The 19,930-nt window shown below is 50.5% G+C and overlaps 1 protein-coding gene across 1 annotated transcript in view; it reads left to right on the top strand.

Moving 5' to 3' along the window:
• The first annotated feature begins 2,663 nt into the window (after positions 1-2,663).
• LOC147710218 (E3 ubiquitin-protein ligase TRIM39-like) overlaps positions 2,664-19,930 on the top strand; it is a 171,672-nt gene continuing 154,405 nt past the window's right edge. Inside the window, exon 1 of the mRNA XM_086920897.1 lies at positions 2,664-3,141. Within this exon, the coding sequence (XP_086777023.1) occupies positions 2,728-3,141 (414 nt within the window). The 5' untranslated portion in view covers positions 2,664-2,727. The remainder of the gene's footprint in view (positions 3,142-19,930) is intronic.

Below are 19,930 nucleotides of genomic sequence, written 5' to 3'. Positions count from 1 at the left end.
ACTAGGCAAAAGTTCAATTCCAAACCCGTTATAGAGAGAAAGGTAGGGTGAATATAGGTGAAAGACTGAATAGGCCTAACTTGGAAGGTATAACAGTGGAGTGCGGGGCTATACTTTTTTGATAACGTTACATTTATAAACAGCACTTACCAAGTTTGTCTCTGAGTCAGTCAGTGGGTGGTGCAGCTGGGAAAATAAAGCCAACCTGCTGCCGATGGGTCACCGAAGTGTCTCTCTGAGTCTGTCACGCTTCCTGGTTGTGATTGCTGGTGCCCGGGCCATTCATTATTATCCTGAAGCATTATCAGAGTGGGAAGCCGCCAAAATAAAATAAAACAAAAAGACACTGAGAGTGGCGGCACCAGTTGGTGACGAAAAACAGCAATAGCTGTGGGTGTGGGGTAACGGGCCATCCCCGGATAATCCAATTACTTCAGTTAGTTAGATCTAACCGGAACTGCAGGTCATGTGACAGACTGAGAGAGCCGTTGCGGGTCTAAGAGCTTCCTGCTATAGTAGTCTGTTTGTTTTCTATGCATTAGACTACACTGTAGTCCTTCTACAGCTGTCATCATTGTAGTCCTTTTTCTGTGACCACTGTTGCTGTTAACATTAACAGACAGTTCTACTTCGCTGTCCATTCATAGTCCTAGTTTTTGTTCTTTTAAAGAAACAGTCACCATAATATACCCTTCCCAAATCTGACACCGTTGGGTGGTTTTGTCATCTTCAAAGATGCTGTGGCCCTGCCAGTAAGAATGCCTTGAGTAGAGGTGGGATCCGGTAAACTCCGCCACGCTGCAGTTGCAGTGTTTTTAGCTAACTCCACGCTCCAGACAGAGCGCGGAGTTGCAAAAACCTCACCAGCATAGTGGCATTTACGGCCCATGCCTAATCAGCAGTGAAAACTCCCCTAACTCACAAAACAGATACATCAGGGCATAAGCAGTGCAAGCTTCCCTCTGTCAGAACAGATACATCAGGGCATCAGCATTGCAAGGTTCCTACACTAATAGAACAGGTATATCAGGGAATCAGCAGTGCAGTCTTCCCTGGCTCACAGAACAGGAACATCAGGGATTCAGCATGCAAGCTTCCCACACTCACAGAACAGGTACGCCATGACATCAGCAGTGCAAGTTTCCCTCACTCACAGAACAGGTACGCCATGACATCAGCAGTGCAAGCTTCTCTCACTCACAGAACGGGTACATCAGGGCATCAGCAGTGCAAGCTTTCTTAATTGATGGAACGGATATATAAGGGCATTACAGTGCAAGCTTCCCTCTCACGGAATAGGCTCATCGGGGAATCAGCAGTGCAAGCTTCCCTCACACAGAACACATACAACAGGGCATCAGCAGTGTAATCTTCCCTCTCACAGAAAAGGTGCATCAGGATATCACCAGTGCAGGCTTCCCACACTCACAGACCAGGTACATCAGGGCATCATCAGTGCAAACTTCCCTCCCTCACAGAACAGGTGCGCCAGGGCATAAGCAGTGCAAGATTCCCTCTCACAGAAGAGGTACATCATGGCATTAGCAGTGCAGGCTTCCCACACTCACAGAACAAATACATCAGGGCATCAGCAGTGCACGCTTCCCACACTCACAGAACAGGTCCATCAGGACAGCAGCAGTGCAAGCCTCCCTCACTCACAGACCAGGTACATCAGGGCATCATCTGTGCAAGCTTCCCTCACTCAAGGAACAGGTACATCATTGTATCAGCAGATCAAGCGTACCTCTAACAGAGCAAGTACATCAGGGCATCAGCAGTGCAAGCTTCCCTCTCACAGAAGAGGTAAATCAGCAGTGCAAGCTTCCCTCGCTCACAGAACAGGTACAACAGGATATCCGCGTTGCTAGCTTCCCTCACTCACAGAACAGGTGCAACAGGATATCGGCGTTGCAAGCTTCCCTCACTCACAGAACAGGTGCAACAGGATATCCGCGTTGCAAGCTTCCCTCACTCACAGAACAGGTGCAACAGGATATCCGCGTTGCAAGCTTCCCTCACTCACAGAACAGGTGCAACAGGATATCCGCGTTGCAAGCTTCCCTCAACCACTGAACAGGTACATCAGCAGTGTGGTCTTCCCTCGCACAAAGAACAGGTTCTCCGGGGCATCGGCAGTGCAAGCTTCCGGTACCTCTCAGAACAGATTCAGTGCAGGCAACAGTACTTTAGGCATCAATGAAATACAGAACAGGAAATAACAGGCATCAATGTCTTCTTCCTTACACACAAACTACTAGTTTACCGGCATGACCTGCCACTATTGTTGTGGTAAGGGCCAGTAAAAACATTGAGAAACATAGCAAAAGTATGTATTTTTCAGCCTTTCCACCAGAAATTAAAATAGCAAATACAGGAAGAAAACACTTTAGAAAGGATTTCAGAACAGTTTATGAGTCCATATGATTAAAAAAGCAAACTTGCCGAATTGACGTATTAAAAATAAAACAGAGGAATTTAAAGAAAATGTTATTCAAGCTCCAGTTACTGCACTCACAGAATCTCGAAATATAATAACTACATGACGCGTAAATAGTGTCAAACTTATATCACACGCAGCAGAGGAGTTAGTCCTCCTCCTGCTCTGTGACTGTAAACATGAACCCGGAAGTCCCAGCGCAGCCAGAGAGGCGCAGACGCACAGACACACCCACTTCACAAAGAGAGAGAAATGAAACTTACCTTCACTTCCTGCATTTCTGAATCATGGCGGCAGCAGCTCAGCTCGGGAATCTCCAGGAAGAGGCCACTTGTTCCATCTGTTTGGAGTATTTTACTGATCCAGTGATTATAGATTGTGGACACAACTTCTGCCGCTCCTGCATCACCCAGAGCTGGGAGGGAAGAGATGGAAACTTCCCCTGTCCAGAGTGCAGGGAAATATCTTCTGGGAAAAACCTCAGAACCAACAGGCAACTGGGGAACATGGTGGAAATTGCAAAACAGCTTCATCTGCCCCCAGAGAGGCCCCCGGAGGAGAATCTGTGCGAGAAACATGAAGAGAAACTGAGCCTGTTCTGTGCAGAGGATCAGAGGATGATATGCTGGGTCTGCCGGGAGTCCAACGAGCATAAAACTCACTCAGCAAGTCCTATAGAGGAGGCTGCAGAGGAGCACAAGGTACGTCTGTGGGCATTCAGGGATTGCAAAGTCACACTGTGATCCCCATTGTGGAAGCTGCCAAGGAGCACAAGGTGTGTGTGGTTGCTCTGGAACTACCCGTGAAGATCACAGGGTATGTCTGTCTGTATTCAGGGATCTCAAGGCCCTCTGTGAACCCCATCAAGGAGGCAGCTTGAGACCACGAGCTCTGTGTGGAAGGTTCAGAGAGGATAAGTCATTCAGTGTACCCCTTAGAGGGAGCTGCAGAAGAGCACAAGGTGTGTGTGCAGATGTACAGGATTCACAAGTGAATTGATGGAGTCTCAGAAGATGCATTGTCTCTGGGTATTCAGGGATCAAAGGCACCCTGTGGGTCCCATAAAGATGGTTGTCCAAGAGCACAAGGTATGAGAGTGGGTGTTCAACGTTCCCTAATAAAGACATGCTATAAGTCTCACAAAGGAATACACGGAATCTAAATCAGAATTTTCGGATTACAGCCGATTAGTTGGGCCTCATAGAAGGGGCTGGAAGAGAGCTGTGGGTCTCCGCGGGTCCCTGGAGGAGGCTGCCCATTAAGCATAAGATAAGTTTGCAAGTTGTGAGTGTCAAAGTGATACCTATGTATGAAACTGCAGAAGATCACACTGAGTGTCTGTCTGAGCCCTGAGATCAGAGGGTGTGCACCTTTCACCGCATAAGTTGCAGTTGCAGAAAATCAGAAGTCATATGTATGTGGGTGTTTTGGGATACAGAGACAAACTCAAGGGGTTTAACCCCTTCGCTGCGGCGGCTATTCCGCCGCAGCGCTAAAGGGGCGGGGCGGCCGCCGCATGCTGGTGACAGAACCGCTCCGTCACCAGCTACAGTTGAGCTGTGCTGGTGACGGAGCGGTTCCGTCATGACCCGCCCCGCTCTTTAGAACGCCCGCGCAGGCGCGAAATCAGCGCCGCGCAGGCGCGGCGGCCGGGCCATGACGGAACCGCTCCGTCATCAGCACAGCTCAACTGTAGCTGATGACGGAGCGATTCCGTCATCAGCATGGAAGGGGTTAATGGGTAGGGCAGTGTGCAGCACCCAGGCTCACACATGCGTCAGTGTCACAAGACTTGATGCGACAATACAGGATTAGCTTAGGGGCTCCTATGGCCATGGTGCACAGCAGACGAGGTGCAGTAATGAAGGGTGTAGCACACACGGTTTTGTGATAATGTTACAGAGCAGCAGAGAGGCAGAATTGCAGTAATGCAGGGCGTGGCACACACAGTCTCATGGTCATCAAACACAGCAGAAGAGGTACAGTCATGCAGGGTGTGGCACGTGGGTGCACATTAACATCGGCGCACATGGTTCTGGCAGTGCAGGTCGCCTTGTAAGACTCACCATCTTCACACGATCATCAGACACTGAGAAGCCAGCAAATGCTGGGCCAGGTGTGCTGGGGTTACAGCTTCAAGGCACACTTGGTCTGGGGCCCCTCGCAGAATGAATGAATGAATGCATGTAATGCTGGACAGTGATCACAGGGCCTGATCTTGGCAGCTTAGGAGTCTCCGACCTCCTCACGCCAGGTTTCTGAACACTGACCCTGGGCTTGGAGTGATCCAGACGAGTCGTATCCCATTGGCCGTCCACCACCGGGATCCTTCAGCAGCCCCCCCAGAGTTTCTTCCTCCGTCCTGGGGTCTAGCGCCCCCTGTAGAAGGGAGGCGCCCAGGATCCCCGTCCCTGGCCTCGGCCTTCTCTTCAGTGCTGTGCAGAGCTCCATGATGTCAGCAGGGGCACCGGAGGTGCTGCAGCGCTCGGTTTTTATATCCTGTCCCAGGATTATTGGCTGCAATCTGTAATGTTCCTTCCTCACCCCACAGCTACACACTGAGCCACTGTATGGTGGAGAACTGATCTTTATTGAATCATACAAAGTATATCAGAGCTTAGGGCGCATCTAGCTCAAGCTCCGGTCGCCAACTGCCGTTTTCCCTTGTTCACGCCTTCCTCATCCGCTCTCTGCGCATGCGCGCGCCTACCGCTCCAGTCTATGGCGTGACGCGTCATCGCATACCACATATCTCCCCCCTTTAATATAAACAACATAACATTCCCCCCCAACAGGTTGCGTGTCCCCAGCGGTGAGTCTATGTCTCTGTGGGGCACCTCGGGAGGTGGCACCATGTATCTAGTGTCCATCCATTACAAAGTCTCTATATCGAGAGGGCACAGTAACTGCCCTTCCACTGCGGGTGTGTCTTACCGGCATGTTCTCTTCCACCTCTGTCTCTCCTTGTGATCTCTCATCTTCTCTCAACTCTCCTCTCTGCGCTACGTTCATCGGTGTACCATCTCTGTCGGTAGGCACTGCATCCGGAACATCCACTTCATTGTCCTCTCCTACACCTTCCCACCGGTCTTCTGTGCTGTGCCCCGATTGGGGTCTTGCTTCCTGGAAGTCCATCCATCTCTCATCCTCCTCGGACTTGGGCCATACTATTATTTTATTGACTCTGGCCATGCGGTCTTGTGACCACACCTTGCCGTCGCTGAGGAGAGCCGCCCTGCCTCGTACTTCTTTAACCTGTAGGGGCCGGCTAAACTTACTTTCACCTTTCTTTTGTATGGTAGGGAGTTTGACCCTGACCCATTCTCCCTCTTCCAGCACGGTTTCCTTTGCGTTGCGTCGCTTGTCATAGTGTGCAGCATAGATCTTCTGGGCCTTCTCCAGATTGTGCTGCACCACCGCTGGGGACCACTTGCTGGTGATGGTCTTCTCCCTCCACACCACGTTGTCCCGGGTGAAGGGATGACGTCCTCTTAGCACTTGGAATGGACTGTACCCCACTACTGAGGGAGTGATCCGGTAGGCCCACAGCATGCTCATTACTTCAGCTTCCCAGTCCTTTCCTTGTGAAATGGCTGCCTGTATGGAGCCCATGAGCACACGGTTGAACCTTTCCACCTGGCCGTTACATGCCGGATGATAGACGGCTGTGTGTTTCACCTCGATCCCGTTCCTCTTCATAAATCGAACCCACTTGTCCGATACAAATTGCGGTCCATTGTCACTGAGCATGGATTTGGGTATACCCTCTCGTAAGAACACTGAGGTCAGAAATTTCAATATCGTGTCAGTGTCCATGGACTCTTGTATGTCCACTTCAGGCCATTTGGAATACTTGTCTATTATCACACATATATATTTGTTCACACCTCTACTGTCTAGGACGGGCCCCAGAATGTCTATTGCCACGTTTTCCCAGGGGCTTTGCGGGGTGTCAAACTTCCCCAATGCAGGTCTGAGTGGGCGTAGCACCTTGTCCGCTCCTTGGCACTGCACACACTCCCGCACTTGTCTCTCTATGTGGGCATCCATGCCTGGTCACCAATACATCTGCTTGACCAGCGCTTTGGTTTTCACAATGCCCAAATGTCCTTCATGCAGTAGCTTCAACAACCTGGGTATCAGTGTGACTGGGGGCACAACCCTTTCGCCTCTATACAAGAAAATTCCCGAATCACTCAGGGACAGTTCCTCTCTCATCTCATAGAATCTTCGCACTCCTTCTGTGAGCTTCTTTTTGTCCGGCCAGCCCGACGTGAGGTGTCTTCTTACTTCCACCTTCTCCGCATCCAGCTCGTAGGCAGCCTCCCATTCCTGAGCACTAATCGACATCTCGTGATCCTCCATGCTGGCCACCATCTCCTCCCTGTCCGGGGCCTCCTCCGGCGCCTCCTCCATAGCTGCAGCCCGGCTGAGGTAATCAGCTACCTTGTTTTGCGTACCTGGAAGATATTCCACGTCGTAGGTGTAATCTAGCAGCTTTAAGGTCATTTTAGCGATTCTTGGGGTCGCGGTGTCATGGCCCGAGGACGTCAAGACTTTGATGAGTGGCTTGTGGTCTGTTTGAAGTTTGAATCTTGTACCCCAAATAAACTGCCGAAACTTGTTCATGGCCCAAGTAACCGCCAGCATCTCCTTTTCAATTACGCTGTACCTTTGTTCCGTCGGGGACAGCGCTCGAGACGCAAAGCTGATCGTTTCCTTGGATCCGTCCTCTCTTTCCTGTGCCAAGACCGCACCTAAGCCCTTGTCGCTTGCATCTGTTGTCACTATGGCCTTGCCGGTGGGGACGTACCCTTGCAGTGGGACAGCTTGGCTGATGCAATCCTTTATTGTGTCAAATTCAGATTGTGCTTCTGCGTCCCACTCGAATTTTGCATTGTTTCTGATTAGTTGTCTCATTCTGTATGTTCTAGTGGCAAAGTGTCTGACAAACTTGCTGTAATACTCGGCCATTCCAAGGAATGACCGCACTTCCTCCTTGGTACATGGGGCTTTGGCATTCCTTTTTGCCTTCACATTCTGTTCCTTCGGCGAGATGCCATGTGTCCCTATTTCGTGTCCTAAGTATGTCACTGAGTGAGTCCCAATTCTACATTTGCTCCATTCCGCCGTTAAACCTTTTCCTTGCAACACTCCTAGAACTCTAAGCAGCTTCTTATCGTGCTCTCCTTTGTCGGAGCCCATCACCAAAATGTCATCTTGGAAATACTGCACCCCCGAGATGTCCTTGAACAGCCTGTGCATCAGCTTCTGGAATACGGCCGCAGCGGATGCCAAACCAAAGGGCATCCTCCGGAATTGGTAGCACCCAAAGGGCGTAATGAAGGATGTGTACTTCCTACTTGACGGATGCAGTTCTATTTGGTAATATGCTGACGTGAGATCTATGGTGGAGAAGTGGGTGATACCTTTTGTTCTCGCCAGTATCTCCTCGATCCTGGGGAGCGGAAATCTCTCCACAATGAGGTTTTTGTTGAGCTCTCTGAGGTCCACACAGAGACGGACCTTACCATTAGGTTTCTTGACCACCACCAAGGGCGATAGCCATTCCCCACTGTCCACTGGCTCTATGATGCCTTGCTCTTCCAACTTCAGCAGTTCCTGTTGCACTGCTTCACTCGTAGATATGGGTATGTTCCGGACCTTGTGTACAACTGGTACTGCCCCCTCCTTGAGGACTATTTTATGTACGAATTTGTCCAGTTTGCCCACCGTGCCCTCAAAGACCTTGGGGTATGCCGCCTTCCAGTCTTCATCTTTCGTGAGGGGCCATTCATCCGTTAACAGTATATGCTCTTTCCCTCCTGGGTTGAGTATGATGCCGAGATCCCCGGCGTCTCTCCATCCCAGCACCGATGGGCCCTTCTCCGCCACGTACAGGGTGCACGTGGCCGACCTTCCTCTGAATTCGAACACAAAGTCCCGGCACCCCACCAGGGGGATGGTATCCTCTGTATACGAGATGGGTCTGATGTCCGGAGGCATTAGGTCTGGCCCCACAACAGGTGCAAAGTCCTCTTCCCATATCGATCTTTGCACGATGGTCCGGGGGACCCTGAATCGACGGCCACATGTACCTTCACTCCCCCGATGAGCATGTCCGTGCGGGGCTTATCTCTTCGCTTCCCTGCCACTTCCAGCACCTGGTCCTCAATGCACAGAACCAAATCATCCTCGTCTAGGTCATCCTCCTCACTCAAGTTTGCTGTGGCTGAGTCGATGCACTTGACGGTGGACTTCATCCCCTTCTTCCGACACACCTTTTCAAAATGGCCGGTCAAACCACAGAACGAGCACCTGGCGCGGAACGCGGGACAACGTTTGTCCTGAGCCGTGTGCGCTGCGCTGCCACATCTGTAACACGCAAACTTATTTCCAGGGCTGGAGCGGGCCGTCTGTTTTCCAGTCCCTCTTGTGTCCTTCCTCTGGTCTCCATACGTGCCTTTGGACTTGCTGGACTGTGGTGCCTCGTCAATCTTGTTAATCATCTGCCTCGGCCCACTTTCCCTTTTTGCCGCGTCTGCGCCTCGCTTGGACATTTCTGCCTTCTTGACCATCGCCACCACTTCTTTAAGGGATGTCTCGTTCTGCGCCCATAGTTTGTCCTGGACCGCTCTGCTGGTGGTGTGCATCACAATTTGGTCTTTTATGTATTCATCCTGCAGAGCCCCATACTGACACGTGATAGCCAGGCGTCGGAGCGCCGCCACATAGTCATCAATGGATTCACCCACCTCTTGTTTTCTCTGTTGGAAATTGTAGCGGTCTATAGAGACACCAACTGCTGGGCGGTAATGGCTGTCCAAGTCGTCCAGTGCATTCTTGAAGACATCTGTCTCCGTTGCACCCCTCTCCTTGGGTACCAGATTCTTAAACACCCTCACCCCTTCCGGGCCTAAGTTGTGGAGCAGCAGTCTCTTTTTTCTTGCCGGTGTGTATTCCCCTTCACTTTCATCTCCAAGAGCCTCAATATAATTCAGAAAGTATTCTTTCCAGTCCTCCCATTTTAACTGCGGTTCTCCCGGTCTGGGTAGGAAAGGGACGGGTGCCATCAGGGCTGAAGCTTGATTTGCCATTCTGACTTCGCCTCTGGGGTCTCCCTCCTGGGCCCTTCGTTGTGTAGGCTCACCGGATGCTCCTGCACTCCCTGCCGTGTCGCCTTGGCCCCTGGGACTACCTGGGGTATTGTCCCTCGCACCCTGCGCGGTTTGCTCAGTCTGCCCCCCGTCCTCTAGCTTGGGGGTGGTGTCCTTGGTTGCCAGGGTGCTAGCTGAGGGCTCCTTGTATCTTGGGCAGCACTAACCTGACTTGTAAGGTTGGTGTTTTGGCTTGTACCGTGCTGCTGCGCTGCTGCCACGCCCTTTGCTCTTCCTTGTTGATGACCTGCCTTGCTGGCTCGTGTGTGGGTTGTAGGGGGTGCTTGCTCCCGTCCACTTTGCCTGGTAGTGTTCGGATGCCAGCCTCGTCGCCAATGTAATGTTCCTTCCTCACCCCACAGCTACACACTGAGCCACTGTATGGTGGAGAACTGATCTTTATTGAATCATACAAAGTATATCAGAGCTTAGGGCGCCGAGCGTCTATCTAGCTCAAGCTCCGGTCGCCAACTGCCGTTTTCGGTTGTTCGCGCCTTCCTCATCCGCTCTCTGCGCATGCGCGCGCCTACCGCTCCAGTCTATGGCGTGACGCGTCATCGCGTACACGCTCATAGACTAGAGCGCATACCACACAATCCAACTGTCCAATCAGATTCAATGTTCATCCCAAACATTTGAAGGGGGCCCGTGAACTTGTGAGTGAACCACAAACTATCTCTCCTCCATTCAGGACAGATATTCAAGACAGACAGTGGTACGAGACCTTGAAACCATTTATTAGAGGACAGAAGTTTGAAGAGCTGTGAGGGGGCGGGGTCATACAAAGAGAAGGGGGGCTGTAGGCACAGACTACAACTAAGACTTTGATACTCCCTACAACAGAAAGCATTTCACACACACCGAGGCCCCATCACTGCACAAGGGACCCTCACCTCACATGTCCACTTGCACTGCATCATAGAGACCTGGGCCTGAAGGTACCCGGGCCTGACAGCACCATGAGGCCCTGCTCATGGTAATACAGCGCTACACAGATCTGTGTCACAACATGCATGTTACACGTCATACAGTCAGATGGAGTCCAGAGATGACATAATACACAGAGTCAGAAGGTAGCCTCAGTCACTCTCCTCTGAGTTAGAGGCAACATCTACTCCACTATATACTCGGCTGCCACAAACCTTAAGTAGTGTCATGGGCAGGTCGTTGGAAGAAGATCCATTTTGGTTAAAAGCAGGACAACTCTGGGTGGACCTCAATCTGCTCTGCTCTGCTTGAGAGCAAGGGGGCTTCCGGTCCGGTTCCCCTGCATGAGAAGATAACCCAGGCCCGGATAGTAAAACGGAAGGTTTGTCACATGGACACTGCTCCAAAACCTTTGTTCACAGTCTCAATAATACTGTTGCCTGGCGTGGCCACGGAGGCAACCAAGATGACCGCCTTTGCCTGAAGCTCCGCCGGCCGGGCCTCATAATCCCTTGATTTGCTCGATGTAGGGGCATTTCTAACATCGCAGACACCCTCCAGCAGTTCCCGGACATCGTGGGGAACACCCTGATGCCAGGCGCGGACGGCCGCGATACCCGGGGCTGTCTCGTGGTGGACCGGTGCGGAGAGCTGGCGCGCCCCTGCGGCCTTCCCAGACGGTGGAGGCGACATCTGCGGGGGCGGTGAGTTGGCCCTGATGGGCGCCCGGCGCTACACTGCGCTCCCCTTACGCTCCTTTCTGCGGGCTCTCCTCCCCCCGCCCCTCCTGCTGCGCCTTCTGACCGGGTCCCACTGTTCGCTGCGCACTCTCGGGGCTCCTGAGGCCCTGTGGGCGTGACCGCGCCGGGGCCTGGCGTCCTGGATTCGGTGGGAGGCGAGGCCGGTTTGCGAGGGGGCCCCGGCTTTCCGTCCTGGAGCTGCGGCGGTGCTGGGCCTCGTCGGGTGTGCCGACTCCCCCCCCAGCCTCTCCTGCACACGCAGAGGATGGAGATGATATCGGCCTGACTTGAGTGAGTGGATGAGCCCCCCGCAACCATCTTAACACCCACTGGCATGGTGAAATTGAGACCTCAGTCCGCCCTGATGTTCCGGCTCTGCTGTGCTAACTGGTGACCATTGGGGGCCCTCACCTCTTGCGGGGGGTTGGAGTTATCAGCGTCTCGTCGTGGACTGACTGTGCCCTGCGTCCTGGGCCGCCTGGCGCTCTCCGCGCCACCCTCCCTGGTGCGGATCGTTTGAGCCACGTGGCTGATACGGCCCATGGATTCCTCGGGGCGCTGCCCTGAACCGGGACCAGAGTGACCTCACCTCCATCCTTTTTCTGCCACCTCGCTAATCTACATTTTCCGCCCAATATTGCTGCGGCTGCTGCACTGCATGGTCTGCCGGGTGATTGTCCTATTGCTTGGCTAATTGACTGGATGACATCCACGTGTTTGGCCCTCTGCCCTCTGATCTCGCCTCAGTTGTTGATCTAATAGGCCACAACCCCTTCCTCCCCTTCTAAGATGGGGAAGAAAGATCCTAAGCAGTGCGTGCTACAGTTTGATAAGGCTGCTGGCCCTGCTTTGGATGTCCCTCCTGTTTTGGCTGGTGGGGCCACGGGCTCTGTCGTTACTGAAGACCCTGCCTCCCTTGCGACTGCCATTCTGGCCGAGATGAGAGACGGTTTTAGGGCGTTGGATGGTCGATTTGATGACCTGGACAAGAAATTGGCTGACATGGGAACTAAAATCCAAGTACAAGACCGACAGCTGGATGTTGTGGAATCGAGGGTCTTGGACATCGAAGATGGTGCGTCAACCTCCTTGAAGCGGCTTGAAAGAGTGGAGAAGATCCTCAAAGACGTAGCTATCAAAAACGAAGATTTAGAAGCTCGAAGCCGCCGCAATCATATACATATCATTGGAATTCCGGAGACGACCGCCACTGGACGTATGGACATCCTCATGGAACAACTACTTGCGGAGCTGTTCGGCAGGGAAAAATCACGCAGGGCTTTGTTGTTGAGCACGCTCACAGGTCGCTGGGCCCCTGTCCTCGGCTGGGTCTTCCCCCGCGACCCATTATTGCCAGGCTCATGAACTTCAGAGACAGAGATGCCGCCCTCCAATCGTCCTGCGACAAGGGTGATATCCAGTGGCAAGGTAACAAACTGGCTTTTTTCCCTGACTTTACCATCATGGTCCAGGAGGCGAGGCGTAAATACCAGGGAGTCAAGGTGGCCTTGAAGAACTTGGGGCTCAGGTACGGAATGCTGTACCCGGCGAGGTTGAGGGTAGATGTGGATGGCAGAGCTCGTATATTTGACACTCCAATGGAAGCACAAGAATTCTGCCAGGAATATAGGAAGAACCGCTCTGGGATGATTGATGGACTGCATCCCGCCTCACCATTACAAGGGGGCTCACAGAACAGTGTAGAACTCATCTCCCAGCCTGGGACTGGTTGAATGATTTTTTGCATTTATTGTTGTGTTCTGCATTGTTTAGTTTGTGCATACAATTTTTCTTCTACGTGACAATATTGTATTCTTTATTGCCCGGCTGGCGTGGCGTTGCCACGCCCTATGGTGAATACCAAGGTTCCTTTGTATAATGTGTAATTTTAAGCAAAGGTGCACCACAACAAAGACAAGTATAAACTAAGGTATTCTAGTCTGTACACAAGATATATTCAGAGAAACACAGTTTTTTCATATGAGACAGACAAGGAATTTTTTTTTTCTCAAAAACAGGTTTTTCTTTATTCACTCCAAATGTTAAAGGACACAGCCGACGCGTTTCGTCCCTTCGGGGACTTCTTCAGGGCAAAGTAAATAGTAGGACTCCTAGAGCGCGACGATGTATTGTTGGTGAAGTAAAGTAGTCAAGAGATGACCCGGTCGTATGTGATCTCAGGATCACTGGTTCGAGAGCATCAAGTGTATCGTTCGAAATAAATAGGACGTTATTCTGTTACAGTAGGTCAGGGGACCCAAAATTCATCGGACTGACATTCATTGGTTGATTAAAAGATGCGGATGCGTGTCTTGTAATAAAGCATCCAAGGGAATCAGTTCCTACAAGGATTGCGGCAAGTCAATAGTTGTGCTTGGCCCTTTATTCAGTGGCTCCTGTCGGCATTCCCCCTATATGTTTTTTGATATATATTTTGCTTCTCGTTATAATGTGGCAGTCCGTATTAGCTCGAATCCGGCGGCCGACTCGTCAAACACAAGATGTTCCAAACACGTCCGTAGTCCCCTTCCCGTCGTACCCAGTTCGTATAGAGCCTGGGGGTTCTGCCTTTTGGACGTCGTGAGTGCTGCCTGCCTCTTGCTCCGCCTTTCATTCCTGTGTTCAGCGCCTGCCAAAACCTTCACGCCTCGCGGCCCCCGCTCCGCGGGTGCCGCTCGAAGGCAAGACTTTATCTGACCAAATTGCCCAAAGTCACCTCGGAGTGCACAGGAGCACCAACGCGATTTGAGAGAGTGAAAATCAACCCTTCTCCTCGAGGCGGGACTGCGAGGACCAGCGTGCAGCGCGGCGCTGATCGGCCGCAGCTGGTCCTCTTCCCGCCCCCTCCACCTCTCTTGCTCATCCTATAAACTTGTGCAGCCCCAACGCGCACGCGGGACGCGCGCGGGGCGGCCACCGGGGCGAAGACCGGGCAAAGAGCGGGCCGTTTAAGGCCGTTCAAGGACGGCAGAGGACGGCCTAGGCCCTGAAACCCTGTCTCATCGCCCTGAGACCACCTATCAGGTAGGACGATTGTTACTCAGCCCTCCGTGAAGCCACAGACACCTAACACCTGGTATAGCCTGTTTATTGTGAAAGCGAACCATGCGGCATAAAACAAGAAGCTGTACCCAAAAAGCTGCGGAGGTAGCTCAAGTGACTGGCCCCATTGACCTCTTTATCTCACGAGTAACCGAGACAATCGACAAGAGCATTGTACTCCTAGAGAAAAGAGTCTCCCTGGACCTCATGCATGCCAAACGCTCTTCCCTGGGTTCCCTTGTAAATGCAAATTCACCCTCCCAGCAAGCTTCGAATAATTGCTCCTTGCCCTTGCCCCTGACCACTATGGGCACTGTTACAGTACCGAGTGCCGTCGACCTGTCAGTTACCTGCTCAGAGTCTGACCCGTCCTTCGTGGATCTGGAGGCGACCCCAGATCTAGAAGCCTGTCGGACACCCGGAGAAGCGGAGACAGGCCTGGATGGGCTAACTGCCAAGTCGACCCCTTATGTGCCCAGTGATTCTAGGGGAAAGGTTACTTGTATTCCTACAAAAGTAGTAACTAAGCCCAAAACCAAGGAGCCTAAACTCAAGGAGAAGACCAAAGCCAAAGCTAGCAATCACAATTTGGTGACACCTACTCCGCAAACAACGCCTGGCATCCCATGCTGGGTCGAAAATATGGTCACGGACCTCAAGCATGACCTTGAAACCACAATAGTGGCCCAAATCAAACCCTTGATTTCCAAACTGGATAGACTAACATCGCTCATTAACACCAAATGGCCCAATAAGATCAATGAGCCTGGGCCTGTCCAGAAACAAGGGCACAGAGAACCACCACCTAACCCCCATCCGCCAGTTAAGGTTACTAAGTCTACAATTGACAAGGCGAAAATCCTTCAGCCTTCCAAAGAACAATTTGTGTCACATCCTCCCCACTCAGGGAATAACCTTCCCCAACTATCACCAAAAGCAGTGAGCAACCCCTCACCGGTCCAGCAACCAGCTGCTGGATCGAAATCTACAACTTCCCAAGCCACGGACCCCAAGGGGAAACCCACGAACACCCCAGGCCCTCACTCTACTAATAACTCTGAAGCCCCCAAGCCAAGGCAGACTCGTTTTAAGTCTATTAGCCTGCCACCAGAAGTTTCTCCTTTTGTGGTGGTGTTGACTGCTGTCCCCCCGCTGAAGGAAGGAGTTAGAGAGACTCATGTAGAGTTAAGAAATAAATGTGCCCAGTGGCTTCAATTACATAGACCACTACCCAGTAGTATGAGTGGGGAAATTCTTACTGTGCGTAGAGGGGATTGGGTGGGAAGGAGTAAGAAAACAATATCAGGGGATGTAATTACCGTCAACTTTAGAGATGTGGGGGCTGCGACCTTTATTTGTAATGCACCTAACAGCGGTCCTGCCACCCAGATCAAACCACTCCCCTTATCCTACTTCCTCCCCAACTCGACAAGACCCAACTTTCATCGGCCAAGCAATCAAGGGTTTGCACGTCCCCCCCATTATGCCTCTAACCATTGGCAGCAACCGCCTAACTTCCCATCTTTTGTCCCGCATCATGCTGGTCCACAGTGGCAACAACCTCTCCACTCCTTACCTCCTCCTTTTTTTCAACCTACCCAGCAGTGGCAACAACTTCCTCAGCCATCACTTACTAATCAGCAATGGCAGCAGCCATGGCAGGATCCGTCCCCATCTCTATCTTTCAACCCTTCCTATACACAGTTTGCCCACCCAAATAGGTACTGTGTATTGGACGAGGTTGATTGACTTTCTCCCAAGGGAGGTTTAGATACTAACCTCCTTAGTGATAACAACAGTACGAATGATCCAGTGCTGGGCACATCTCCCCCTATAAACTCAGAGGTGCTATCACCCTCACTAATTAGGGACAGCGGTGAACCATTTAATCCCCAATGCACTGTGACCTCAGACGGAAACTTAGCAGATGGCAATTTAAAAATCCTTAGTTGGAACCTTGCTGGGATTTCAAGGAAATTAGGTCTTCCGGAGTGGAATGCCCTGGTCGATGCCCATACAATTTGTATATTCCAAGAGACATGGGCCATCGAACCATTACACCGGGTGGGGTATGTCACTATCTTTACACCAGCAATAAAATCCAAGGTAGGGAAGGGGCGGCCATCGGGGGGGCTTATTATTTGGATAAGTGTACTCCTTAACTGTAGGATAATCACTAAGAAGCCAAGAACACCGGATATTCTTAATGTTTCTCTATTGGGCCTACGGGGAAGCATGATTGTTGACCTCTATAATGTGTATATCAGGGGAACAAAAAATGGGTGTATTTCACCTACAATGATGGAGCTTGAGGCTCAGTTAGGAGAGCAGAGTGGACTTGGGCATATCCTAGTAGCAGGGGATTTTAATTGTACATACGAACCACTCCCCCTAGAAGGAGTTTCAGATCTAGGAGAAGAGGATAACAGATGGGGAATCCCCACCCTCTCTATCCCACCCATTAAACGCTGGACTCGCAGTGCAATCCACCTAAATGCACTCACACTGGAGTTTGGCCTAAGAGCTGCAAACGGCCGCACTCGATCTGACCTCCAGGGTGCTCCCACATTCAACAGAGTTGGTCAAAGCACACGGATTGACTACATTCTGCTGGATAGGGGCCTCTGGAGCCATGTCCATGACATGGTTATCACCAATACCATAGAGAGCGACCATAATCCACTCTCCTTATCTTTAAAAAATCCTTGGCCTACTGAAGTATTCCCAGTCCCTCTAAGTCGCCAACAGGGGATTACTGTTGCCACTTGTGGCAGGCGTCTAAAGTGGAGTAAGATAATGCTCAATACCGATAAACTATCTGCAATAGATGAAGTGGCTAAGAGCATGCAAGCTGAAATTGGCTCAATTGATCTAACTATAGCAGCAGACAAGGCCACTGCCATATTCGAAGCTGCTGTAAAAATCATAGGCAACCTTTTTTGGGTCCAATTGCCTTCAGGGAAACAAAAATCTCTACTAAAAACTAAAGGTAAACATGATTGGTATTCGGCAACGTGCAGGAAGGCCAAATCCCGCCTAATAGAGGCAGTTAAAGGGAAGTCCCCTCCACTAATCCAAATTGCTAGAAGAGACCATAAAAGGCCCTACAGGTAGCTAAAAGGGAGTGGGAGGATGCCTACTGGCTAACCCTTAAGGAAGCCAGTATGAAAAAAGACTCTAAATCCTTCTGGGACACCATAAGGGCACGGAACAGACCGGATAGCGACCTCGTAACCTGCAATATTTCGGGGGCAGGTATGGGAGGACCACTTTGCCAAACTTTATTCCTGTCATAATGATTTGAATGGGAGAGGGTCTGTTCAATCCTCTCCATACATTAATTATATTCTTCTACCCAGTGATCCTGAATTCACACAGAAGGAAGTAGAATATGCTATTAATTCCATCACTCCACTAAAAGCTGCAGGACCTGACGGCATTCCAGGGGACCTGTTAAAATCTGATGGTGTTACTTGGGGCAAATTAATCCACTCCCTTCTTCTTGCCATCTGTAAGGGTGCCCCCATTCCCGCATCATGGAAGGGGGCAGAGGTGGTTCCCATTTACAAGAAAGGCCCAAGGGATGACCCGTCCAATTATAGGCCGATCAGCCTGCTAGATGTAACCCAAAAAGTTGTCGGTAAAGTTATTCTACTCAGGATCCTTAACTGGGTAGATGAAAATAAAATACTTACCGATTTCCAGGCCGGTTTTAGAGTAGGCACTGGAACGATAGAACAGGCCTTTAATCTTATGATGATTTACTGGAAGGTGGTAGTGATAGGCAAGGGCAGTCTTTATCTCGCATTTATCGATTTAAAGACTGCCTTTGACCTTGTCCCTCGGGACTTACTGTGGAGGGTCCTGGCCAACATGGGGCTCCCACAGTATCTACTATCCCTATTAGTCAGGCTCCATCAGCACAGCTTTGCCCAAATTAGGTGGGGCTCTGGAGGGGAGAAAACGGGCTGTATTCCGGTCGAGAGAGGGGTCCGCCAGGGATGTGTTCGGGCTCCCACCCTTTTCTCTTTGTATATTAATGGGGTGGTTGAGCACTTACTCAAATTTCCATCTGACGAACCATCGCTGGCGGGGGTTCGTATACCGACCCTCCTCTTCGCGGATGACACGCTCCTAATCTCTAAAACGCCCATGGGACTACAGAAACTCTTGGATAACTTCCAGTCCTTTTGTACTAATCGGGGATTGGTTATAAATACCAACAAAACAAAATACCTTGTCCTTAACCCCCCTAAACAGCAAGTGCGTCCCCCTATTTTAAACACTGAGCCCCTGGAAAGGGTGAAAGTATTTGACTATTTAGGGATACGCATCTCAGACAAAATGGATTGGTCTCCCCATTTAGATAAGATGCTGCTGAATCATAAAAGGATCACAGGTGCCCTATTGAGGGCGCAACGTTCCAGTTCGTTCAAACCAATAGGAACAGTCCTAGAGATCTATGCCGCCAAGGGTGTCAGCTCTGCACTTTATGGAGCTGAACTTTGGGGCTTCGCATCTACAAAAGCTCTTCAAAAATCCGAGAATAACTTCTGCAGACAAATAATGTCCCTCCCTCAAAGTACCCCACTTTTACCCTTATTTATGGACTTTGGCTGCACTCAGATTGGCGAAATTGCGAATTTTCGTCCTCTTTTATTATGGGCCCGTATTTGGCGAGTAGAGGAACTTAGTGCCTACGCCAGAGGACTGGAAGAAATAATGGCGTCACCACATTGGGCCAGAGTCAAATGGCTAACAGACATGAAATCCTTATTGTCGAACCTGGGTCTATTGGACTTTTGGTTAAGCAGAACCTCTCCTCCAAAGCAAGTACTTAAAAACTTTTTTCGGGATTGGATTTGCTCCCAAAGGCATTCCGGCGTATCCATTGGAAGGCTCACTGAGGATTTTTTGAAGTTTAAAGACATTCCCAGGCGTGAACCCTACTTAGATACAATTGGGAAACCGTTTGCCCGATCTTTGTATTTTAAATTTAGAACGGGTACCTTGCCATTGAACACTTTTACCAAAACATGGAATTCCTGTCTACACAAAACTGACCTATGCCCTTCATGTCTAGCCCACCCAGAGACATTAGCCCATTTTCTATTTGACTGCAACGAATATGCCAAACCAAGAAGGGTGTGGCTGAAGAATTTGTGCCGACAACTGGGAACCAGGAGCCATGATGTGGCAATTAGGATACTTGTTTCGGACAGCTATGTACCCTATGCCTGTGCCTTAGCTAAATTTTTATTCTGGGCTTGGGCTATTCGAGCCAGAAAGCTTAAAAATTCTGTTTAATTTTTTCTTATACTATACTTATTCTAGCAAATGTTATATTTGTTGCTATTAACTGGATATATGTCATTCATTTTATCAATCATTAATTCTTTTAAACTTGCTTTTATGATAATGAAATTTTATCGAAATAAAGCTTTTTGACTTGACTTGACTTGACTTGATTTGCACATATTAACTGAAGAAATAAAAAGAAACATGAAAATTAAGCGAGGGAAGTGGTGGCCTAGCTGGTGATGGGGCACGTAAATTCTATTCAGTGATTAAAGTGTGAAGATGAAAGAAATATATTGAATGAACAGTATTCCCTAGGTCGTGAT

Source organism: Lissotriton vulgaris, chromosome 5 (assembly GCF_964263255.1).
Source record: "Lissotriton vulgaris chromosome 5, aLisVul1.2, whole genome shotgun sequence".
Classification (NCBI taxonomy): domain Eukaryota; kingdom Metazoa; phylum Chordata; class Amphibia; order Caudata; family Salamandridae; genus Lissotriton; species Lissotriton vulgaris.
Note: the sequence above shows the minus strand (reverse complement) of the source record. Positions and strands in the feature narration are given on the sequence as shown.